The sequence below is a fragment of the Phocoena phocoena genome, chromosome 5 (genome assembly GCF_963924675.1).
Source record: "Phocoena phocoena chromosome 5, mPhoPho1.1, whole genome shotgun sequence".
NCBI lineage: Eukaryota > Metazoa > Chordata > Mammalia > Artiodactyla > Phocoenidae > Phocoena > Phocoena phocoena.
The window spans coordinates 62,625,726-62,652,324 of NC_089223.1; the positions used below are offsets into that span (position 1 = coordinate 62,625,726).

A 26,599-nucleotide genomic window follows, 5' to 3' on the forward strand; every position below is an offset into this window, starting at 1 on the left:
TGTATGAGCTGTTTGTATATTTTGGAAATTAAGCCCTTGTGGGTCACACTGTTTGCAAATATTTTCTCCCATTCTGTAGGGTGTCTTTTCAGGTTTTGTATAGTTTCCCTTGCTGTGCAAAAGCCTGTAAGTTTGATTAGGTCCCATTTGTTTATTTCTATTGCCTTGGGAGACTGACCTAAGAAAACATTAGTACGATTTATGTCAGAGAATGTTTTGCCTACGATCTCTTCTAGGAGTTTTATGGTTTGTTTTATGCTTGTCTTTAAGCCATTTTGAGTTTATTTTCGTGTATGGTGAGAGGGTGTGTTCCAACTTCATTGATTTACATGTGGCTGTCCAATTTTCCCAACACCACTTGCTGAAGAGACTGTCTTTTTCCCCTTGTATATTCTTGCCTTTGTTGAAAATTGACCGTAGGTGTTTGGGTCTATTTCTGGGCTCTCTATTCTGTTCCACTGATCCATATGTCTCTCTTCATGCCAGTACCACGCTGTTTTGATTACTATAGCTTTGCAGTATTGTCTGAAGTCTGGGAGGGTTATGCCTCCTGTTTTGTTCTTTTTCTTCAGGATTGCTTTGGCAATTCTGGGTCTTTTATGGTTCCATATAGACCTGAGGATTATTTTTTCTAGTTCTGTGAAAAATGTCATGGGTAATTTGATAGGGATCCCATTAAATCTGCAGATTGCTTTGGGTCATATGGCCATTTTAACAGTATTAATTCTTCCAATCCAAGAGCATGGGATATCTTTCCATTTCTTTGAATCATCTTCAGTTTCCTTTATTAATGGTTTATAGTTCTCAGCATATGTCTTCCACCTTCCTGGTCAGGTTTATGTCTAAATATTTTATTTTTGGGCGGCAATTTTGAAAGGTATTGTTTTTTTACATTCCCTTTCTTATACTTGTTAGTGTAAAGAAATGCAACTGACTTCTGTATGGTATTCTTGTACCCTGCTGTCTTGCTGAATTCGTTTATCAGTTCTAGTAGTTTTTGTGTGGACAGTCAGGGTTTTCTATATACAGAATCATGTCATCTGAGTATAATGGCAGTTTTACCTCTTCCCTTTCAATTTGGATACCTTTCTTTTTCTTGTCTGATTGCTGTGGTGTCAGATCATTTTCTAAATGGATGGTAGCAGTTCACACTCTCCCCAGCAATGTTTGGATGTCATTTCCCTGCATCCTCACCAGCACTGAATATTACCACTCTTTTTAGTCATCTCATTAATGCTTTAATTTCCTTGACTACATTCAGAATATTTTTATATTTGAATTTTCTTTTATATGAATTACCTGTTCATAGCCTTAGTCATTTTTCTATTTGGTTGATTCTTGTTATTATCAGTTTGTGGCTTTTTGTACATTAGAGATACTGACCCTTTATCATGTATTACAAATATTTCTTCCTAGCCAACCATTCTTTTATTTGTTTACAGTGGCTGAGGAGCTTAAAATTTTAACAGTTGTGTATTCTATTTCATCATAGAATTCTGAAACTTCACCAAAAAGGCACAGCAAATATGTTCTAAGCTGCATAAATGATCCCTGCAATTCAATGAATGCTTGAGGTTTATCAACCTGTAGCAATCAGACTAATGCATCCTGTTTCTGTAGTCATTGGCACCTTTTTCTTAGTTATTGCTTGTTGCAGCTAAAACACAACCACAGAGGGCTGAGGTGAATTCCTGGGTCTCCCTCTGATTCTTCACCTAGTTGAGGCTCTATGGTGAGCAGTGACTTCTAGGCAGTTTTTTCCACCCTACAAACTTTCAGCCCATTGCACATCTGTAGAATTGTATTAGAAATCACTTTTCTCAGCTCAGCCTGCATCTTTTTTTCTCAAACCAAAAATGTATTTATCAACCAACTCCCCTTACATTAAGTAAGGCAGTAGTTTGCCATATATTTGCCATGTAAAAATTCTTTGCACTTCTTTATGTTTTCTACATGATATAAAACTTTTTACAATATGTTAATTAAAATATGAGTTCTGTTGAATATAAGCATTCATCTTCCAATCAAATACTTAACAAGAACAGTTTCTTGGCACACAGTGGGTCGGGTTAATTGGTACAGAATGCTCTTTACTGAGAGCTACATGAGCTGAGGAGCAACAACAGCTCAGTTGCTAAGATTCACTATTTCAACACGGTAGTGTTTTTCTGCTTTGATCACATACAAAACCCTTAAAGAATTCTGAAATTCAGTATATAAAGACCAGAGATATATTACTTTAGCCACTGAATCAAATTAATACTTAAAACCATTATTTAAAAAAAAGAGAGAAATACCAAAACCATTATTTAAAACCGTTTTAAAATAAATGTTTCAAGATCTGCACTAGTATAAACCATTTCTTCCAGCTTGCAACTTGGAAACTGAAGGAAAAAGATGCCTATTGAGTCTATCTGTTTTGTCTTTATAACATTCATATAAGAAAAACACTGAGATACCTGGTTTTCTCTCACTAATAGTGGCAATATGGGCAAGTCTCAGGGAAAAAAAAGCAAACAGGCAAAAACCAGGCATTCCAAATAAGTAATGCTAGGTATTTTTTATAGAGTAGGAGTTGGCCTAGATTCCACATGGTTTGCAGAGTGCCAATCCTGGTGTCATGAAGCAGAAAAAATAAAGGGTGGGTTTGATGCTGAGACAACAGCTTAGTAACAGCATGTGGTGGCAGTTGGGCTCACAAGTAGGAGAAGCAACTCTGATGTAAAGTGTCAAAAAAAAAATTAGATACTATGATCTAACTCAAGATTTGCTTAATTATAAAAGTAAATGAAAACTACCTATTTTAGACTATAAATCCTTTTTTCTAATTACAAAGGTAATATCAATAAACATCAACTTAACTTTTGAAGGCTGGGATGGAATAAACAAACATTGCTTCATGTATTCTCTGATGTATATTTTTAAACCCATCATTATCACAAGCCTTAAAATATTTATACTGTGACTCAGCAATTCCACTTCTAGAAATTTATGCTAAATGTATATGTATGGAGGGGTTACAGGTAAATTTTATTCTTCTGTGAATTTTTATACATTTTCCAAAGTTTACATAATGAACACAGTTTACCTTTTTAAACGAGGGGGGAAGTAGGACAGTATTCTCTAGTGGCCTCAAGCCAAGGAAACCCAGTTTCTTCTTTCTTCATCTTTCTGAATCTCATCATGACATGCACAGGGATAGCAAGTTTTGTCATAAGAGAACAACGACAGCAGCTCGTACTTGACAGGCGTTTTTGTTCTCAGGTCTTTAGTAAATCATGTGATGAACCCTTAGCCCTCAGAATAAAGTAATGGTATTGGCTTTGGACTCAACCTGTTATTTTCCATTGATGAGGCTGTTGCAGGAAGAGTCCTAAGAGTTGAGCTCTTACACAAGGTCCCAAGTATCAAACCTAGGACTCGGTGACAGTTTATCAAAATGGCATATGGCAAACAAGACCCAACACTGAGAAGCAGAATTTACAAGGGCATGCGTTACTGATGGTAGCCAGTGGCTGGAAAGTGTGACAGTCTGTATTCCCCAAACATGCAGAAAAATACATTAATTCAAAATATACAAGCTTAGAGGGAAACTGACAGGAAGAAGTATAAAAAAGAATGTATATTTTACATAAGTATTCAGGAAAGGGTAATATGGAAATTGCTGGGTTTAATCCAGTTAGAAAGTCTGATGCATACCCTGTGCAATTCTAGGAATGTTGACCACTTCCAAGCTGATGATTCAGTGCAGAGAACTCAGACTATATCCTCCCCCCACCCGACTTTTTTTTTTTTTGCAGGTTAAAAGGGGTCACTATGGAGTTCAAAGAACAGAACTCTTGCCTGGCGACCGAGACAACCTGGCCATTCAGACCCGGGGTGGCCCAGAAAAGCACGAAGTAACTGGCTGGGTGCTGGTGAGTACCAAGAGCTAGCAAGGATTTCACTCTTAGGAATAGACAGAGCAAACCAAAGGTGCCTGATGTACTGCCAGGCTCAAAGTATTCGTCTGCCCTTCCACATCTCTTTAGAACAGCCTTACCACGAGCTGCTGATTCTCTTTCAAAGGAAACTAAAACAAAAAAACCCAAAAAAACAGCTGGGGTTTATTAGGATGTTTTGGAAATCACCAAAATATAAGTGAGAACCAACTTTTTTTTTCCCCTAAGAGTTCAAAGCAAAATCCTCAAAGGGAACTAATGACCCAAGCATTATTTTAATCAATTATTGATTATTTTACTTGACCTCTGATAGCCATGGACACGCATGGATAGTACTTAGATCACATACCCTACACCAAGGTCTCCCTCAAATGAGGATATGTGCATCTATCCTATTTTTAACCTATGCAATGTGACCTAAAGTTGTCCATGACAACTTTACCTCATAGTAGGAATCCTCCTGGCAGACCAAATACGATAGCTATATAATTACTCCTAACACAAGACTTGCACTGTTTCTAGCAGTAGAAATACTTTGCTATGAAACCCCTGGTCATGTTAGGAAACTTATGAAATAATGACCTAATTGAAGTCACAAGAAAAAAGTTCACTGCCATAGAGAAACTAAAGATCCTTTTTCTTTCACAGGTATCTCCTCTTAGTAAGGAAGATGCCGGAGAATATGAGTGCCACGCATCCAATTCCCAAGGACAGGCTTCGGCATCAGCAAAAATTACAGTGGTTGATGCCTTACATGAAATACCAGTGAAAAAAGGTAGGTACTAAATCTTGTAACCATTTAAAAATGACTAGTGCTTTTGTTTAATAAAGGACAGAACCAAGTATGAAAGTATCAGACATAGCTCTTAATGAAATTCTGTGATGTTAGGAATCCACAAGGGAAGGACATTAAGTATGTAATCAAAATGTAGAGTGCATGGCTCCAAAAGAACATTCAGCGGTTGCTGGAATGCTATTATTATGACTCAGATGCTTTCACTTTATCTTACACGTAAGAGTCAAACCTGATTGGAATGGTTTATATTTCCCGTAACTTTCTACCGTCACAGCATTTTCCTTGGTGTTGTGACTATTATATTAAATTCCCCTTTAAAAGGAAATGATTGTAGACAATTCTGGTCCTTCACTTTGAGCTTTTATAAGAAAAAAAACAGAAGGAGTATATTGGCAAGTACTCAATTCTGTTCTGCCTCTATCCACTTCACTGTCAAAAGCTTCCTCTTAAGCATCCATCCTGGCGGTATGAGAGTAATGCTACTTTACATTTATATAGTTCTATTAGACTGATGTCTGACTTGGTTTTTCCTCAAGCCAAAAATAACGAAATTTACTGTCAGCATTTGTCAAAACCATTCCACTGTGTGGATCACTCAGCTGCAGTACGAAAGGAAGAAATATCAAGTAAAGATGTGTTTGGTCAGATTCTCTTCAGCCAAGATGTGTAAAGTCAAGTGATGAAACAGAGCAGTAGCTGAGTCATGTGTTTGTTTGAGTCTCAGCTCTGCCACTAATTATAACATTTTAAATTCTGAATGAGAACTGGATAACAAAGGAAAGTTCCTTGGCCTCTCTGGATCTCACCTTGCTCATCTGTGAAACATGCTTCTCCCAGTTCTATAGTAAGGTCTGTCATTTACAGATAGATAAGTACAACAAAATCACCTTCCACATCTAAAACCTTATGGCTCAAATTCCAAAAAGCACTCCCACTGTATCATTTATAGTTACTCACACATCCTTTATCCCCACATTTTAACATCTTCATTTATTTGGAAACACTAAACTACCTCAAAATTAGAAAGTCAACCATGTCCATATATGTAACTTATTTTTATCTTCTCTTTCTAAACAGGTGAAGGTGCTGAGCTGTAAACCTGCAGAAAATAATCTGCATAGCTAAAAGTAGTCATGGGTAACTACAACCCCTGTTCTTGCCTAATAACCAGTTTCTTTTCATCCAGTCCACTAACACTTTAGTTATACTCACTGGTTTTACACCATGAAATACAAAATAACACATCAAGACTGTCTACAAAAATTTGTCTATTTACAAAGCATGCATATCATTAAACAAATAAAATGCTTTTTCTCCTAGTGCAAGTACATTTTGTTTAAAAAAATTTTTAAAAGCTATATCATAGAAACAAGACACAAAGATTTTTAAAAGAGCTAAACACTCATCATTCGAGGTGCAATACTCATAGACATGAGTTCCTGAAACAACAGTTTGCATGCATAAGGCATTCGCACCAAAGAGATCTGGGGGAGAGAAAAAAAAAAAGGTAATTAGCAAAGCTGTATTGAAGGGACCCCACTTCCCTACCTCAGAAAAAGCTAAAGACTTGGTACTGGAGGTGATGAACAAATGAGGCTGATAACACTCATCCTACCTTGGCCTTTGGTGGCTCTTCTCCTAAAAGGCTTTGGTATTCTGCCCTTTCTGCCAGATATAATTTATATTCACCCTTCTCAATTAAAAGGTTTAACAAAACATTGTTTAAAATTCCTCGTACAAGGCCTTATTATTTCCAAAAGATGAACAGCTTAGCTTAGAGAAATTACCACACTAAAACTTAGTTTTTAGAAAAACAGAATTGTTTACCTTTTTCCTCATTTAAAACTAGGAATCTTATAGAAGCATGCTATCAAAATTGTGAAAATGCCAATCTGTTCCACCACACTAAATCTGCCTGGATGATTAGGCCAACGTGGTTATATCCTGAACAGATATCAACTGTCAGTAAGGTCTGTACATACCTGGGTTTTATTTCGGCAGCCCCTGCATTCATACGTATGGGTCCTCGTGTTAGCGATTGCCATTATTCCACAAAGATTGCAAACATGAACCTGATATGGGTCTGATGCCTCAAACAGTCTTTCCCTTAAAAACTGGGCTGCTCCGTGGGCAATCTGACAATCTCGTTCCATTTCTCCAAAACGCAGGCCACCATCACTGTCATGGAAAAAACAACAGACTATTTTGATTTTCTATTATAAAGAATATTAGAAAGAAAGAGAACTAGACTCCGATTTTTCTACTCTTGCATTCTCTCTACATGGTGGGGAGGTTGAGAAGTCTACCAACTATTTGGTGTGCATTAGAAGGTCCCCAGAGTAAACACATAAGATTCTCAAGTATAGCATATACTTTTCCAAGTAAAATACAATGAAGTACAAAATAAAATCTCATCAGACTATTTAACTTACTAGAATTCACCTCTATACTAAAAAATGAATAATAAAAAAGTCAATCTAAATAAAGCAGCTTCTCCATGAATGAGACTCCCAGGCAATCAAACCTGAAATGATAAATGCATGTTGGCAAAAGTGATGGAAAGAACAGGTGACTAATCACAGGTTTCCCCAGCATGTAAGTGAAATGCATTGTTCTGATGGCCAGGCAAGTGGATGATGGCTTCCTTAACATTCTTAATATACAAAATACGTAAGATCAATGAGCTTCTAATGATACTACCAAAAACAAAACATTTGGTCAGCTTTGGACGATTCTAGGCAACCACCGCGTCATTTGAAAATTGGTAAATAAAAGGAAAGAATTAAGCATTTATTTTGCCTTTTCGTATATGAACCATGTCACCAGGTTAGCAGCTGAGGAAACAACATTTCTCTCTATGAAAGTATTCCAGCTAATAAATGAAGGAATGATAAATTAGAATCTCATCAGTTTGCAAACCTTTAAATAATTAAAGAGTATTTTGGTTTTTTTTTTTTTGCAGTATGCAGGCCTCTCACTGTTGTGGCCTCGCCTGTTGCGAAGCACAGGCTCCAGACGCGCAGGCTCAGCGGCCGTGGCTCACGGGCCCAGCCACTCCGCGGCACGTGGGATCTACCCAGACCAGGGCACGAACCCATGTCCCCTGCATCGGCAGGCGGACTCTCAACCACTGCACCACCAGGGAAGCCCAATAATTAAAGGTTTTACGTAATGATCATTAATAGCTGCTAGTCATAAGAGACAACCAGATATTGAAAGTATACAGCACTGCCTTTGAAGTATTACTGTGAAAGAACACAAACCCTTCACCTCATCAAGGCTCTAGATCTGATTAGCTATTTACAAGAAAAATAGGAGCACAGAGCCCAGGAATGCAATCAACAAAAATCCAGACTGTGAGAGGGAATTCCTTGGCAGTCCAGTGGTTAGGAATCAGCGCTTTCACTGCTGAATGAAAATATTTTCCAAATGACCAAATATGATACTATAAAATTACATAAGTATAAAAGATACAAAGTGTAAGGCCAATGGATTTTAATAAACATAAAAGATTCACTTAAGTGGTTTCAAATTCTACATCACAAGTAACCCTTAAGAAAGGACAACTTGGACTTCCCTGGTGGCGCAGTAGTTAAGAATCCACCTACCAATGCAGGGGACATGAGTTCAAACCCTGGTCTGGGAAGATCCCACATGCCGCGGACCAACTAAACCTGTGCGCCACAACTACTGAGCCCACTTGCCTATAGAGCCCATGCTACACAATAAAGAGAAGCCACCGCAATGAGAAGCCCGCACACCACAACAAAGAGTAGCCCCCGCTCGGAGCAACTAGAGAAAGCCTGCACGAAGCAACGAAGACCCAACGCAGCCAAAAATAAATTTATTTTTAAAAAAAGGACAACTTATTTTGGTGTAGCATCAAAAAAAAAAAAAAATCCACAATCACCTGAAAATTATTAAAATATTCTTCCCTTTCCAATCACAAATCTGTGTGAGGTCAGATTTTCCTCATATAGCAATACTTAATTATAAAAAATAAAATCCTGCAATGGGATGAATGCAGAAGCAGACACAATAATCCAGCTGTCTTCTCACAAACCAGTTCATTAAAAAAGATTTGCAAAAAGGTAAACCAATGTCACTCATCACTAAATTTACTTGGAAAATATTTAAACTAAGGAGCCTGCCTACTGCAACTAAGACCCAGTGCAACAACAAAAAAAGATACAACTCCCAGACAAAAGCCTTTGGGGTCCTGGAATCAAGAAATTTGAGACCCATTCCTTTATGTAACAATGATGATGATGCAGCTCTCTTACCGAGATCTACCCTCCATGGGCTGCCTATTAAGGATCTGAATAGGTCCCCGAGCACGAGAATGAATCTTATCATCCACCATGTGTTTCAAACGCTGGTAGTAAGTGGGGCCAATAAAAATTTGTGATGTGATTTTTCGACCAGTGAATCCATTGTATAGGACCTGAAACAGATTTTGAAGCACAGACTTAAAAGTATTAAACAAGTTCAAAGAATATATGTGCATATATTGTATAATTCCATTTCTATATAAAAATCAAAACAGAAAACTATAGTGTAAAGAGAGTAGTCACCGGTGGTGGGCGGGAGTATGATGGTAGTGACTGAAAGGGGACACAAGGGGGGCATCTAGGCATAAAAGGGTTCTGGTAATTTTCAAGATCTGGGTGCCAGTCACACAGCTGTGTTCACGTTGTGAAAATTCATCAACCTGTAAATTTACGGTTTTGCATGTAATTTGAAGTATGTGGTATACTTGAATGAAAAATTTAATTTAAAAAAAAATGAAATTACACACATACAAAAAAGAATACTCACAACAAATTACCAATGTAAGAGCAAACATACCTCATTTCCTCTGAGATGGTAGCCATAATCAGATAAAAGATTAGAAATCTTCTGTACATTAACAGCATCATTGAATGGAGTGGCATCACCAATTTCACCCTTGTTAGCTGATACCTTTAAAAAGAAAAGTCATCTCTAAAAGGCTGCTTCCTTCTGTCACCCTTTAGAAGTCTATGTCAATACAAATATATTTTTTTAAAAAAATCCTTTCTGGAAAGGAAGATTTTGAACTTAAGATTAAGGATTAACTTAAATATCTATGTTATGGAAAGGTGTAATATAGTAAGGTTCATTTTATTAGCATTTTACATAAAATATAACTAATTTACCTAAAAAATAAAAACAACTCAATTATAAGCCTTCAAGTAGGAAACTCTGTGAGGCCAGATACAAAAAGAATGAGACTCCCAAGTACTTCCTACGACTCAAGGAAAATGACATTTTAATGCCCTAAAACCAAGCCATCCATGTAGCCACTCTGCCTTAATAAGATACTTAAAAATAGAAAAACCTCCACTGAAAGATGCATGCATAGCTAATAGTATAGCTATAAAACCATTAGGTTCACACTGAACTAACCACCATTTATAGAAAAGAACCAGTCAAAAGAATAACCATATATACAAGTAAAGACTGGATGTAGTAAATTCTGCAAAACTTCTCAGTCATAACTTTGCAAAGTTTGGCAAAAAAGAGAGACATAAACCAATTTAAAAGCAGGAAAGTTAAGTGTCATATTGGCTTTTTCCAAAGTACCCTGGCTCAAATGAAAGAAATGACCTAACATTTCGGAAGAAACATCAATTTGGAACCTATATTTTTAAAGAAAATCTCTTACCTTCCCTTGAAGACATTCAATCAAGTGACCAATAGTCATACGAGAGGGAATGGCATGGGGATTTATGATGATATCGGGGGTGATACCTTCGCAGGTGAAAGGCATATCCTATAAAGGAATTTTTTTAAAGACACTTAAAAAAACTTAAATCTCTTAGCTAGAGAACTAGAATTAACTCCCGCTCATCTAAACTTTTCTATGTCCTAAATTCTGTTCAACGTAGTGTGTTCACCTACTTATTCAACACTAAAATTAGGGCTTCCCTGGTGGCGCAGTGGTTAAGAATCCGCCTGTCAATGCAGGGGACACGGGTTCGAGCCCTGGTCCGGGAAGATCCCACATGCCGTGGAGCAACTAAGCCCATGCACCACAACTACTGAGCCTGCACTCTAGAGCCCATGAACCACAATCACTGAGCCCACGAGCCACAACTACTGAAGCCTGCGTGCCTAGAGCCCATGCACCACAACGAAGAGCAGCCCCCGCTCACCACAACTAGAGAAAGCCCACACACAGCAACGAAGACCCAATGCAGCCACAAATAAATAAATAAATAAAATCTAAAAAAAAAAAAAAAACACTAAAATTAAAAGTCAAGCCTTTACTGCCTCTGGGCTCTCAAGTTAAAGAACATTTTGATTTAATAAAATGTTCAACAAAATTTTGGGTTAAAGGTGATAAAAGATACCTACCTCTTGTCTATACTGAATACCACAAGTACCCTTTTGACCATGTCGACTAGCAAATTTGTCTCCAATCTGTGGAATTCTAACAGAGCGTACCTGAATTCACACAAAAATAGGTTAGTTAAGTCATTCTGGTTTACTTTCTATAAATAGCAATATGACAAAGCTATACTCACCCTTATTTTACAAAATTTATATCCTTCTTGGTTCAGAGTTACCATAACCTGATCCACAATGCCCGTCTCACTAGTCCTGAGAAAAGTGCTACAGTCTCTCTTAGTATAGCGTCTATTAGTGCCCTCCAATTCATCTTCATTTTCAGGCAACGTGACTGTTTTGCCTATAATAACATCATCTCCTGATACACGAACCCCAGGAGCTATCAAACCATCATCATCCAGCTTGTCATAAATAGCATGCCTCATACCTGAGAAGAGACAGAATTTTCTGAAATGGTAATACCATAAAGAAAAGTATTTAAAATATCCCATAATCCCCCTCCCCAAAAGATTAAAAACCAAACATATAAATCAGTTTCAAGTCAGAGAGAAGTTCATAGGAATCTCTAACATGTGTAGTAATGTGCCCTTATTCCAAATACTACAAACTATTCTGAACTCGGTAGAAAAGCATTGGGCTGATTCAGATTCTCCATTTGCTAAGTGACTTTGGATAAGTGTGTTGCCATCTTCTGATCTCTATATTGCATAAGGAAAAGTATCTATGTCCTCTACATATAAACTCCAACAGAAAGTTTGAATTTAACCTTCTATAATCTTAACTCCACTGAACATCAATTCACTACCACAGAGAACCACCCACAGGAAATGCAGTAATAGGAAGATACCTAAGGAAAAAAAAAAAACATTTTACTTCATGCAATACTATTAAAAGCCAAAACTGGGCTTCCCCGGTGGCGCAGTGGTTGAGAGTCCGCCTGCCTACGCAGGGGACACAGGTTCGTGCCCCGGTCCAGGAAGATCCCACATGCCGCAGAGTGGCTAGGCCCGTGAGCCATGGCCACTGAGCCTGCGCGTCCGGAGCCTGTGCTCCACAACGGGAGAGGCCACAACAGTGAGGTCCGCGTACCGCAAAAAAAAAAAAAAAGCCCAAACTAGGAGAGATAACCCTTTTACCTGGGATATCCCATCCATCCCACTTTATACAGCTTTTAAGTGTCTGTAAAAATAATAACTAGAAAATAAGTTTTGAGTTTTCCAGAAGAAACAAAGTTCTAGGTGTCCTCTCATTAGTTATTTGTTAAATACATACAAATAGTGTGGCTAGACAAACACTATGGTCACACCACAATGTGAAGAGGAGAGGAAGTTCCCATGCAAATAGATAAACTGAGGGACAGGACACAGTACAAGTGAGAATGGGGCTGAGGTGTGTCCCATGAAATTACATGACCTCTCTGATTTCCTAAATCCCCTCCTCAATACAAGACTTAGCGGAATGGAAGGACTATAGCAAGCCCACTCCTAGGTACAAAGACTTCTGGCAAATATACCTATTTCCTTAATATAAGCTCTAAGGATAATAAGAAAACATACTCCCACATGGCAAAAAGATAGGGGGGCAGGCAAAACCCAAAAAATTAATCAGGAAAACCATGGTAAGCTAACTTTGAATTCCATAATTTCAATGTCAGTATTGCTTACCCTGGCAAGTTTCACGTGTAGGCTTCTCAAAAACTTCTTCTTGATCAAACCCTTTTTTAGACTCCTGTTCTTTGTATGATCGATAGAAAACAGACCTAAAAACACATGGTTCTAAAGTTAACTTCTATTTTCCTTTAATAATAGGGCTTAGAACATACCAATAAATTGTACTTAATTGATATGTGCTAATTTAAACCATGGCAATTTAAACGATGAGAGTTAACTGTATTAAGGGTCAAAGTTAAGTCTTAAGGGCTATTACACAGGCCACACATGTAGCATTTGACCCATAACCTTAACACAGCTGGAATTATATGTGAGACCAGGAAGGACTAATGTCACTGAGTCCAACCTCCTACCCAAAATAAGAATCCCTCCCATAATAACCCTCAGAGATGGTCACCCAGGATCTGTCCCAATGTTTCTAGTGAGAAGTTTATGATATTAAGCTATAACGTCCACCTCTGGTCTTAGTGCCTATCCTCTGAAAACTATACAGAAAAAATCCATCCTCTCTTCTTAACTCCCAGTTTTTTAACCAACTTTCATATACCATGGATTTGAGATTAATGTTTGACAATAAAATAAACTGAAGAATAGAAGATTGAAAAAGAAAATATACTATAATTTTAATAGTAGTTATTGGGTTGGCCAAAAAATTCATTCGGGTTTTTCCATAACATCTTACCAAAAAACCCAAACGAACTTTTTAGCTAACCCAATACTCATGGGTCCTAAAACTCTAGGTTTATTTTTACTTTAGACATTTCTATATTATCTAAACACAAACATTTATTTGCTTACAAATAAAGGGGGGCTCAAAATATTAGCAACTGAAAATCCTCAGATACGAGAAGCAGTGTCTTCAGTTGTTCGTGATCATCACCCAGGCCTTCTGCTTTCTGGAGTAGGGCACTCATTTTACCACACTAATCCCTATATAGGAAACCATACAACAACATGTGCCTGGCAGATATCCACAACGTTTCATGAATGGAGGCAGAAGATTAAATATCCTAACAGAAAAATTTCTCTGCTGTCAGATCAAAATTTCTTCCGGACTGACATTCAAAACCCCCAAAAGTTTGGAAACACACAATTTGCACCTATTTTTAAAGAACTTTTAAAAAATAAAATATTAATATTTCCACCATATGTGTATTTTGACAACTTTTATAAATAGCTGACCTGAAAAAGCCTCGGTCTACAGCTGAACGATTCATGATAACAGAGTCTTCTTGATTATATCCAGTGTATGATGCAATGGCCACAATTGAGTTGATACCTGCAGTGCATTTAAGAGAAAACATTAAAGCATCATGTGAGAAACAAAGAAAAATTACCCCTTTCTTTTAAATCAATTTTATTTAATCATATTTGCCTCAAATGTTTTCACCATGGTAACTGTCAAAGTCTACTCCTCCTGGAATAGCAATCTGTGAGACAACTACTCTGATGGCTAAATGTTTGATATAAGCAAGTTTTTAATATAAACAATCTTATTTAGTTGCTGCTGCCAAAACTATTTTTGATGAGACCATAAAGATTTAAAGTATCAAGTACTGATAAACAAAATTGATAAACCTTTAGCTACACTCATCAAGAAAAAAAGGGAGAGGGCTCAAATCAACAAAATCAGAAATGAAATAGAAGTTACAACTGACACCACAGAAATACAAAGGATCATAAGAGACTACAAACAACTATATGCCAATAAAATGGACAACCTAGAAGAAATGGACAAATTCTTGGAAAAGTACAATCTCCCAAGACTGAACCAGGAAGGAATAGAAAATATGAACAGACCAATCACAAGTACTGAAATTGAAACTGTGATTTAAAAACTTCCAACAAAAGTCCGGAAACAGATGGCTTCACAGGCAAATTCTATCAAACACTGAGAGAATTAACACCTATCCTTCTAAAACTATTCCAAAAAATTGCAGAGGAAGGAACATTCCTAAACTCATTCTATGAGGCCACCATCACCCTGATACCAAAACCAGACAAAGATACCACAAAAAAAAGGATCACACACCATGATCAAATGGTATTTATCCCAGGGATACAAGGATTTTTCAGTATCCGCAAATCAATCAGTGTGATACACCACATTAACAAACTGAAGATAAAAACCATATGGTCAACTCGATAAATGCAGAAAAAGCTTTTGACAAAATTCAACACCCATTTATGACCAAAAATCTCCAGAAAGTGGGCATAGAGGGAACCTACCTCAACATAATAAAGGTCATATATGACAAACCCACAGCTCGCATCGTACTCAACAGTAAAAAGCTGAAAGCATTTCCTCTAAGATCAGGAACAAGACAAGGATGTCCACTCTCACCACTTTCACTCAACATAGTTCTGGAAGTCCTAGCCATTGGCACTCAAAAAAGAAAAAGAAAGAAAAGGAATCCAAATCAGAAAAGAAGTAAAGCTGTCACTGTTTGCAGATGACATGATACTATACACAGAAAATCCTGAAGATGCTACCAGAAAACTCACTAGAGCTCATGAATGAATTCAGTATAGTTGCAGGATACAAAATTAATACACAGAAATCTCTTGCTTTTCTATACACTAACAACAAAAGATCAGACAGAGAAATTAAGGAAACAATCCCAATAACAATCGCATCAAAAAGAATAAAATACCTAGGAATAAACCTACCTAAGGAGGCAAAAGACCTGTAGTCTGAAAACTATATGACACTGATGAAAGAAATCAAAAATGACACAAACAGATGGAAAGATATACCAAGTTCTTGGATTGGAAGAATCAATACTGTCAAAATGACTATACCACCCAAGGCAATCTACAGACTCAATGCAATCCCTATCAAATTACCAATGGCATTTTTCACAGAACTAGAACGAAAAAATTTTAAATTTGTAATGGAAATTCAAAAGACCCCAAAGCAATCCTGAGAGAGAAAAACAGAGCTGGAGGAATCAGGCTCCCTGGCTTCAGACTATACTACAAAGCTACAGTCATATAAACAGTATGGTACTGGCACAAAAACAGAAATATAGATTAATGGAACAGGATAGAAAGCCCAGAAATAAACCCACGCACTTATGGTCAATTAATCTAGGAAGGAGGTGAGAATATACAGTGGAGAAAAGACAGTCTCTTCAATAAGTGGTGCTGGGAAAACTGGACAGCTATATGTAAAACAATGAAATTAGAACATTCTCTAACACCATACACAAAAATAAACTCAAAACGGATTAAAGACCTAAACGTAAGACTGGACACTATAAAACTCTTAGAGGAAAACATAGGCAGACACTCTGACATAAATCGAAGCAATATCTTTTTGGATCCACCTCCTAGAATAATGGAAATAAAAACAAATAAATGGGATCTAATTAAACTTAAAAGCTTTTGCACAGAAAAGGAAACCATAAGCAAAATGAAAAGACAATCCACAGAATGGGAGAAAATGTTTGCAAACCAAGTGACTGACAAGGGATAAATTTCCAAAATATACAAACAGCTCATGCAGCTCAACATCAAAAAACAAACAACCCGGGCCTCCCTGGTGGCGCAGTGGTTGGGAGTCTGCCTGCCGATGCAGGGGACATGGGTTCGTGCCCCGGTCCGGGAGGATCCCACATGCCGCGGAGCGGCTGGGCCCGTGAGCCATGGCCGCCCAGCCTGTGTGTCTGGAGCCTGTGCTCCGCAACGGGAGAGGCCACAACAGTAAGAGGCCCGCGTACAGCAAAAAAAAAAAAAAAAAAAAAAACAACCCAATCAAAAAATGGGCAGAAGATCTAAACAGACATTTCTCCAAAAAGGACATACAGATGGCCAACAAACACATGAAAAGATGCTCAACATCACTAATTATCAGAGAAATACAAATTAAAACTACAATGAGGTATCACCTCACACCGATCAGAATGGCCATCACCAAAAAACCTACAAACAATAAATGCTGAAGAGGGCATGGAGAAAAGGGAACCCTCATGCATTGTTGGTGGGAATGTAAATTGATACAGCCACTGTGGAGAACAGTATGGAGATTCCTTAAAAAATGAAAAACAGAACAACCATAAGACCCAGCAATCCCACTACTGGGCATATACCCAGAGAAAACCATAATTCAAAAAGACACATGCACCCCAACATTCATTGCAGCACTATTTACAATAGCCAGGCATAGAAGCAACCTAAATGTCCATCGATAGAGGAATGGATAAAGAAGATGTGGTACATATATACAATGGAATATTACTTGGCCATAAAAAAGAATGAAATAATGCCATTTGCAGCAACATGGATGGACCTAGAGATTATCATACTAAGTGAAGTAAGAAAGAGGAAGACACGTATCGTATGATATTTGGAATATATGTGGAATCTAAAAAAATGATACAAATGAACTTTTTTGCAAATCAGAAACAGATTCACAGACTTTGAAAACAAACTTATGGTTACCAAAGGGGAAGGGTAGGGGGGAGGGATAAATTAGGAGTTTGGGATCAACAAGGATATACTGTATAGCACAGGGAACTCTACTCAATATTCTGTAATAACCTATATGGGAAAAGAATCTGAAAAAGAACGGATATGTATATATGTATAACTGAATCACTTTGCTGTACCCCTGAAAATAACACAATATTGTACATCAACTACAATATAAAATTAAAATTATATTTAAATAAAGTAACAAGTATTAAAGAAGAAAAAAGTTGAAAACTCTATAAACTAGTAGATTGCAATATAAGAAATGATTGTTGAATGTGAGTGGGGTTTCTTTTTTTTTTAAGATTTATTTATTATTTTTTTATTTTATTTTATTTTTGGCTACATCAGGTCTTAGTTGCGGCATGCGGGATCTTCCGTTGCGGCGCGGGGGCTTCTCTAGTTGTGGCGTGGTTTTCTCTTCTCTAGTTGTGGCGCACAGGCTCCAGGGCACGTGGGCTCTGTAGTTGTGGCACATGGGCTCCAGAACGCGTGGGCTCTGTAGTTTGGCAGCACGTGGGCTCTAGTTGAGGCGTGCGAGCTCAGTAGATATGGCACGCAGACTTAGCTGCCCCGCAGCATGTGGGATCTTAGTTCCCTGACCAGGGATCGACCCCGAGTCCCCTGCATTGTAGGGCAGTTTCTTTACCACTGGACCTCCAGGGAAGTCCCTGGGTGGGGTTTCAATGAACATAATTCATATATAACGTGAATCATCAGATTTTCCAAAAATTGAAACACACTCAACTCTAAAGCTACAGTAACATAATATTGTGACCTAAACATTTCAAATGTGGAGTAAAAACTATGACTACAGAATACAAAGGAACCAAAATCTGGATGACTGAATGTTTTGGTTATCTAAGTTCTGAATAAACTGTTTATATTTGCTTCCTTAAAGCTAAATTCAACTTTCAAAACACAACCCACCGGGCTTCCCTGGTGGCGCAGTAGTTGAGAGTCCGCCTGCTGATGCAGGGGACACGGGTTCGTGCCCCGGTCCAGGAAGATCCCACATGCCGCGGAGTGGCTGTCCCCGTGAACCATGGCCGCTGAGCCTGCGCGTCCGGAGCCTATGCTCCGCAACAGGAGAGGCCACAACGGTGAGAGGCCTTCGTACCGCAAAAAAACAAACAAACAAAAAAACACAACCCACCCTTCAAGAGGAGACACACCATTCATTCACACTTTTATGTGTACAGCAGGGATGCAAAAGTTTTCATAAGCAGAGTGCAGGTAAGGGGTGGCAGCACTGCTGGTCTGAGTCTGGGTCACTAAAGACACACTCCTCCAAGTCTCTGATTCTCAGTAATTCCCAACCCAAGGTAGGAACAGATTTGTAGAAAGAGATACACACAAAAAGCAGGCCCTCCTCCCTAACTTCCACATTTGCTCCTCCTTAACAACTACATTTCTATGGCCCGCTGTGCCACAGAAAGCTTTCCACTAGCTATTTTAAATGCACTGACCATAACATTTTAAAAAATAAATTCACACTAAAGCTTAGATTTCAAGCTTTTCTTGAAAAGTCAGATCTGGCATCACTGGGTCTGCACGTACACATCACAACCAAAGCTGAAGCTGAATAGGGCTAACCCCAGCAAAAAGGCAAAACCTCTCTTCAACTCCACCTACTCACCAATCTTGCCTAAGCCTGTAGGAATCTGAGACTGCAAGCTCTGTTGAACAGATAACACGAAACACTGTGTACTAAATATAACCTTGATTGCTCTCTAAAGAAGGATCATAGTAACAAGAGGGCATCTGTTGTTCTGGGCACCCTGATGGGTTTGTGTACCTGTATTTGGAGCAGGAAAAACTAAAATGCTCTGCTGGGAGAGGAAGGGGAGTAAGAAATCCTCCAAGGGAAAGGCAGTGTCAAGGAAGCTGAGTCCTTCCTGGGAAGGACCATAGATAAAGTACCCAATAGCAGGGAGCCAAGAAGAGTTTTCAGAGATCAGAAAAGTCAAATAGTCTCTCCTCAGGTGTGCAATGAAAACTCCTGAAATCTAAATGATTTCCTCTAAGGAATCTTTAGTAATATCCACACTAGTCACCACTCTTTTGTGTGGATTGTCTGAGAAAACTAGAAGAATTTTAATTTTCACGCACAGTCAAGCTGCATAACACAGAAAAAGTACATAAAGATGCAAGATCCTGATGGCAGGGGGGGATCTGAAAGGAGTCAGGAATTGGCAGAAATTCCAGGGTCTTGGGAGATGTAATATGATCCTACTACTAGGGAGCCAGGAGCAGGACATACGTGACATCTGTGACACATGGAATGGGCAAGACTTCCCTAGCACGTCCTCATGTTTCTGTGCAGCGCTACCTATGCCCTCCCTCTTCTCCAGGTCACAGCCTATAGGCGCTCAACTGTCTTGGCCCTTGTGGGGCTTTCCTCCTCTCATGTGACAATCCCTGGATCACCCACACTTGCTATATCAACTACAGCCCAGGAGGCAACCCCCTCCATCCTACAACCTTTATCCAAGGTATCTGGGCAAGTCTGAAAGATCAGCTAAATTTAGCTAAAAACAGTAAACTTCTGAATTATATGTCTAATATTTTCTTCTTAGCTTAAAAGCCCCAAATCAAGAAACAATGTAGTGAAGAGGAAACAGCACAAGAAAGTGAAATGGGGGGAAGGTGTACATCTGGTTTAAACGGGGAAAAAAAAGGACCAGAGTTTACATTCTGGATTTTCAAATTAAGTTGTATAAACTTTGGGCAAATAACCTTTCTGATCCTGTCACCACATCTGTAAAACAGAGATGATGATACAACCACCACTATCACTAATCAGTTAACATTTATTTCTCCCTTATTAACTGCTAGGCACTAAGCCATGAGTTTTAAGTGGATTTAACCATCTAATCATCAGAAAAGCTTTATGAGGCAGGTACTATTATTCTTCTCATTTTGTAGGTGAAAAAACATCACAAAGCTTTTATGATGCTTAGAAATAACGTGTATGGTGCCTTGGGTGGTGGTTCACACAATAAATATTAGTAACTTCAAAAAAGTATCTGTGATCTCAAAGACTATAAACATGTGAAATCTAGGATTACAACCCACCCGTCTGCCAGGCTCAAACCCTTTCAGCCATTCTGTCCCCACCTACTTCAAACAGCTCAGCAGTAAGGAGGCTCTAAGTATCTTGACCCACTTTAAGTCAAGGTGAACTTTTGTCACAAGGATCTTTGCTCCCAGAAGATGTCAACCAAAGAAACAGTACTCTATAGAAATAGGAATGATACTAATCCAAAGACATTCCTTAAGATAACCCTATTAGCCCCTTCCCCTTAGGGCTCCTAAGCCCCTTAGAATTTGGCCAATGCAGCTGGCAGGTTAGGCAGGGCCAGAGCTAATAATTCAGCCACGATGGTCAGGAGATTGGTTACATCAATAGATTGAGCAAATAACTAAATATACTGAGGACAAAGGGAGCCAGGTTTTTCACTGTCAGAGAATGGAATTCTAAAATAAACACTATGGTGTTGTACTGGGATGGGAGATATGGTATTGATATGAACTCATGGTTCTTTAGTATATAGAGATATAAAAATAGATAGAGGTGGGGAGGGGTATATGCATACATATATTTTCCTAGTTCCAACAGCCGAGAAGACCTAGAAATGATGACATTATAATAGCAAGGAGCACACCTAGCACCCAGATTTTGGTTTCTACACACTATTCTTTTATCCTAAAAGGAGAAATGACCAAGTCCAAGTTTAGGGGAAGAAAAGCACAAGATGAGGCAAAATGTAAGGAAGTGCTTGAAGAACAGTGAGGACCTATCAGGAGTCATCTTGAAGATACTCCCATTGGAAAATCTGGGACAATTTCAGCATCCATCAGGGAGGAATGATAAGATTAGAAAACCACCATTTGGCAATAATCACCTGCTAAATTAATGACTGAAAGTGTGACAAGGAATAGCTATTCACATCATCTCAAAGTATCTTCTCACAAAGACTTATTACTTACCTAGTAAGTACAAAATAATTATAATTAATAAAAAGTGGAGAAACCTGACAAACAACATCTTAATTACATGATAAAAGTTAAAATCACTAATAATGGGACAGAGGCAGCATATGCTTCCTGATATCATGCCCTGAGAATACAGCACTGCTTCTATGCTAGTACTGCCAAAAATTCATAACCTGAATATAAATCATGGGGAAACAATAGTCAAACCCAAATTGAGAGTCAATGTATAAAGTAACTTGACTGGACTCTTCAAAAATGTGGAGGTCATAGAGACAAGGAAAAACTAAAGAACTGTTCCAGATTAAAGAGACTAAAGAGACATGCACTATCCTGGATTAGATCCTAGACCCATAATGGATATTATGAGGACAACTGGCAAAGTCTGAATTGGGGACTGCTGACTAGATGGGTATCAATGTTAACCCCCTGATGTTGATGGTTGTACTGTGGAGAATGTCTTTTTTAGGAAACATACACTGAAGAATTAAAGAGTGATGTGGGACTTCCCTGGTGGCACAGTGGTTAAGAATCCGCCTGCCAATGCAGAGGACACAGGTTCAAGCCCTGGTCTGGGAAGATCCCACATGCCACGGAGCAGCTAAGCCCGTGCGCCACAATTACTGAACCTGCATTCTAGAGCCCACGTGCCACAACTACTGAGCCCGCATGCCACAACTACTGAAGCCTGTGTGCCTAGAGCCCGTGCTCCGCAACAAGGGAAGCCGCCGCAACGAGAAGCCCATGCACCACAACTAGAGAAAGCCCACGCACAGTAACAAAGACCCAACGCAGCCAAAAATTAATTAATTAATTAGTCATGTAGCTTCAGGTCTTCTTAAATGGTTCAAGAAGAAAGAGAAAGGGAAAGAATAAGGCAAATGTGGTAAAATGTGAACTAGGAAATCTGGATGAATAGTATATAGGAGTCCTTTGTAACAGTCTTACAACTTTTCTGTAAGCTTGAAATTATCTCAAAATAAAGTTTTTTAAAATATAGATAGATAACAAGATTAAGGCATGAAGCAATAACAGAGCTGAAAGGCTTGTAGTCCCTACCAGCCATGCCCTCACCACTTCGTATCAGTGCCAAAGGAACATTCTATTTCAAATCCAATCCTTCACCTGTTTCTTTTCTTCTCTAGCCATAAAGAATTTATCTAAATGCTGAAGAAAAACACAGCACTGCAAGTATAGCCCAAAGATACCAGCACATTGTAGACAACGTAACAGATTTTGTTTTTCTAGACAATAGTAACCCCTTGTGGAAGACTTTGAAAATAAATCATTCTAACCTGTGAGAATTTGCTATCAAAATGTTAGATCCCCTATTAAATAATTTAAAGTCACTATTTACAAGGCAAACTTTACTAAATAATGTTGTCCATTTACTAAATAATGTTATCCAGGGTCAAAGCCAAAATTCCGTTAATAATACAGTAAGACAACAACTCTGCCAAAGAACTATGCTGTCTCCTTTATATTCAATACTGATACCCTTCAGTCTTCTCTGCACCATTTTACCCGTTGTCCAGTCTCCTTGAGAATCTCTTCCTGCAACTTCCTGATTCTTCTCCTTATCACCTACATGTCAAATCTCTCTGGATTTCTCTTCCTGGTGCCTGACTTTATTTTTTCTGGCTTTATTCTCACTCTGAATTTTCCCTCAGCAATTTCACAGTAATCTATAATTATCATTAATATATCAAAAACTTCACAGCTCTTGATTTGACCTTCTTTCTAACCACATTTGCAACTCACTGTTGGAGGATCATTCCTGAGATGCTTTGGCAGCAACTCAAAATCAGCATGTTGAAAACTGAACTTATTATCTTACATCTAAAACCTCTTCTTTCAATCTAAAAAAGAGTGGATATATGTATAACTGACTCACTCTGCTGTACAGCAGAAACTAACACAACACTGTAAATCAACTATACTCCAATAAAAATTGATTTAAAAAAATAAATAAAACCTCTTTTCTTCTAACATGCTCCCAATATTATTAATAGTATCTCTCTCTTGATCACCCAAGCCAAGAACACCAACAATATTTCCAATTCCTTTCTCCCCTCTCTTCATCATTCTACATCCAATAAGTAATCAAGTGTTAATCTTAACAAGTGTATTCCAACAGGTGTCTCACGCCCTTACGCTTTTTCATGTCTTAATAAGGACCTTACCATTTCTCACTTAGACCACTACAAGAACCTCTAAGTTACCTCCCTACTTAATACCGTATCTGACTCTAATCGATCCTTTACGTGACTGCCAGAATTATACTGTAAAATAAATTTGTAACTGTATTACTTCCTTGTTCAAAAAGGCTGGATAGGGTTTCCCTGGTGGCGCAGTGGTTGAGAGTCCGCCTGCCGATGCAGGGGACACGGGGTCGTGCCCTGGTCCGGGAGGATCCCACATGCTGCGGAGCGGCTAGGCCCATGAGCCATGGCCACTGAGCCTGCGCGTCCGGAGCCTGTGCTCCACAACGGGAGAGGCCGCAACAGTGAGAGGCCCGTGTACCGCAAAAAAAAAAAAAAAAAAAAAAAAAAAAAGGCTGGATAGTTCTTCATTCTCCAAATAAAATTCAACCTGCTATCTCCACACTATGAGACCAAGTATCACTCCCATGCATTTCCACTCAGGCCATACTAAACTGACATAAATACTGACAGTTGCCTTCATGCACCCAGGACCTTGTTCAAACCATCTCTCAAATTCAAATACCCTTTCATCAACTTTACTCTAGTCCAAAATGCTACCTCCCCTATGAAATTGGCTCTAGACTCCAACAGGAATCAATCATTTCTTTCACTCTGTGCTTCCAAAGGAATCTATAACTCCATCATAACACTTTACATATATCTACCTTTTTATTGAATTGTGCTGTTTTCCCACCACATTATAAATTCTAAGAGAATAGAGACTGTGTCATATGCATTTATTAACCCTCCAAAGAACCCACAAAAGTGTCTTAAGCATGGCAGGATCTTAAAAAATGTAGAACAAAACTGAACATACCTGCTGGCAGCTCTCTAAATCGTAGGTATTCCATTGACCGTGTAGTCACAAGTGGTTTTTGAGGATAATAGAGAACATGGGCCAACGTATCCATACGAACATGAAAGTTGGTAATATAAACCCCCATAGCCTGCTTACCCATAGCAGACTGGTATGTGTTTCTAGGGGACTAAAGGTAGAAATGAAAAGCAGAGTCGGTGAAAATTTAATTACTTCTAAATAAACAGACTTTACAGGGTACTTCATAAATCAGAAATATGGTTGGTAAAGTTCCTATTCTTTCCAAAAGATAAGTGATAACCATTTGGAATAATTAGTTATGGCTCTTAGGAGTCAAACACAAGAATAAGCATATTAAATGCGGTAGTTCATCGTCTTTACACTAAAAGGCTTTTCTTCCAGAAAAAACTACAGACTAATCTCTAATTTTTATTCTGCTTCCCCCAATTCCTCACAAAGCATAATCAAAAACTGCTACCAACCTGGTTATGATCAGGAAAAGGAATAATAGATGCACAGACACCAAGAATCATTGATGGATGAATCTCACAGTGCGTATATGTGGAACAATAAGCTACTTCTTTCTCTTGTAAATCATCTGGGGTCATTGCGAGCATCACTGTTTCTTCTTCTAGAGTATCAATATATTCTACTACCCCACTGGCCACAAGATCCTGCCAACTAAAAAAGAATTCATTTAATTTCCTTACTTCCTGAACTATTTTAATTAACTAGGCTTCCTACTTAATAAAGAGTATTCCTATATCTGTATGCATTCACATAGAAAGAGTCCCAAAATAAGCATATTATTGTTAACAGTGAAAGAAACAAGTTACTGAACAATACACATAAAGTATGGCTCTGTAACTACTGTTAGTTTGTTTTGCTCTGCTCTGATCTAAAGAACCTACTTGTGGGGCTAGGGTGAGTATATAAAAACAAAAAATAAGGTCTGGAAGAACAAATACCCCAAATGGTAACAGTATTTACTTCTGAAAAGGAGAGTGTGAATTGGGGGCTTTTATATATTTTTATTACACCTATTTTTTGAATTTTTAACAATAAAAATATATACATTCATATATCACTAATAATAAATTGTAAAAGATTCTTTTTATTAAATTTATTATTATATTATGTTATACATTATCACATCGGTTATCTTTCTTTTTGGTGGTCGCACCACACGGCATGCAGGATCCTAACTCCCCAACCAGGGATCGAACCCATTCCCCATGCAGTGAAAGCACAGAGGTTATTGCTTATTAGTAGTAGAGGTAGTCTTTACCATGTCACAAAGACTTTTACGCTTAAATAAAACCCTAAAAGTCTCTTACTTGATAACAAAAATTAAGAAAAAGCAAATGTGACTGCTAATGAGTACAGAGTTTCTTTCCGGGTCAATGAAAATATTCTGGAATTAGATAGTGGTAATGGTTGCACAATGTTGTGACTATACTAAAAACCACCGAACTACATGGTTTAAAATGCTTAATTTTAGGGCATGTGAATTATATCTAACTTTTTTTCTAACTGCATGTTCTTACCTGTAGTTGTTATATTCTCTCTCTTTCAATTGATCAATGTGTCTCTTCTTCAAAAGTAGCTTTTGTTTTTCCACAATCAGAAGTGGTCTACAAATACGGCCTGCATCTGTATAGATCCGAATCTCCCTCTCTCGAATATCTCTGATCATAGAAACCTATATATAAAAAGACAAAACAGTCTCATGAACTTTTATTTTCTCTGTATCATTAAGGCTTAGCTAAAAATACAACAGGATTAATAGATTATCAAATAAGATTAATAGATCTTAGTTTATCATTGTTCAATATACTAAAAACCTAGGTATAATTTAAAATTTTATATAGGATAAATATCTAACCTTGGTAATTATAAAGCTGAACAACATCTGGTAATAATGTCATGCAAAATAAATTAAAATGAAGAAAATATATGTTTGATATCACAAATACTAGTATATTTCTTATTTTCCCTCTTTGGTAATTACATGTACTTCACATGTGTAACCTTTCAATATCCAGCCCTATATCACTCTGCCTTGATCAGGCTTTCCCAGTAATAAGCCTGACTTCTCACAATCACCTATAAGACAAATGGTTTATAGTCTAGCTCTCTAATACAGCAGTCACTAGCCACATGTCACTACTGAGCACTTGAAATGTGGCCATTCTGAAAGGAGATATGCTGTAAGTATAAACTACTCACTGGATTTCAAAGATAGTACAAAAAAATAAAATAAAATTTATCATTAATAATTTTCCATTGATTATATGTTGAAATTGTAATATTTTTGATGTATCCGGTCA

At 38.0% G+C, this 26,599-nt stretch overlaps 2 protein-coding genes across 2 annotated transcripts in view; one reads left to right on the forward strand and one right to left on the reverse strand.

Annotated features, from left to right (window-relative positions):
* IGFBP7 (insulin like growth factor binding protein 7) overlaps positions 1 to 6,053 on the forward strand; it is a 76,182-nt gene extending 70,129 nt beyond the window's left edge. Inside the window, exons 3-5 of the mRNA XM_065877922.1 lie at positions 3,801 to 3,917; positions 4,590 to 4,716; positions 5,815 to 6,053. Of these exons, the coding sequence (XP_065733994.1) occupies positions 3,801 to 3,917; positions 4,590 to 4,716; positions 5,815 to 5,834 (264 nt within the window). The 3' untranslated portion in view covers positions 5,835 to 6,053. The remainder of the gene's footprint in view (positions 1 to 3,800; positions 3,918 to 4,589; positions 4,717 to 5,814) is intronic.
* The window catches only part of POLR2B (RNA polymerase II subunit B), a 45,986-nt gene continuing 25,372 nt past the window's right edge, over positions 5,986 to 26,599 (reverse strand). The window contains exons 14-25 of the mRNA XM_065877921.1: positions 25,817 to 25,971; positions 24,752 to 24,950; positions 24,270 to 24,438; positions 13,962 to 14,058; positions 12,774 to 12,868; positions 11,286 to 11,536; positions 11,116 to 11,205; positions 10,424 to 10,531; positions 9,586 to 9,699; positions 9,021 to 9,181; positions 6,720 to 6,915; positions 5,986 to 6,221 (exon numbers count right to left, since the gene is read on the reverse strand). Coding sequence (XP_065733993.1) covers positions 6,132 to 6,221; positions 6,720 to 6,915; positions 9,021 to 9,181; positions 9,586 to 9,699; positions 10,424 to 10,531; positions 11,116 to 11,205; positions 11,286 to 11,536; positions 12,774 to 12,868; positions 13,962 to 14,058; positions 24,270 to 24,438; positions 24,752 to 24,950; positions 25,817 to 25,971 — 1,725 coding nt within the window. The 3' untranslated portion in view covers positions 5,986 to 6,131. The remainder of the gene's footprint in view (positions 6,222 to 6,719; positions 6,916 to 9,020; positions 9,182 to 9,585; positions 9,700 to 10,423; positions 10,532 to 11,115; positions 11,206 to 11,285; positions 11,537 to 12,773; positions 12,869 to 13,961; positions 14,059 to 24,269; positions 24,439 to 24,751; positions 24,951 to 25,816; positions 25,972 to 26,599) is intronic.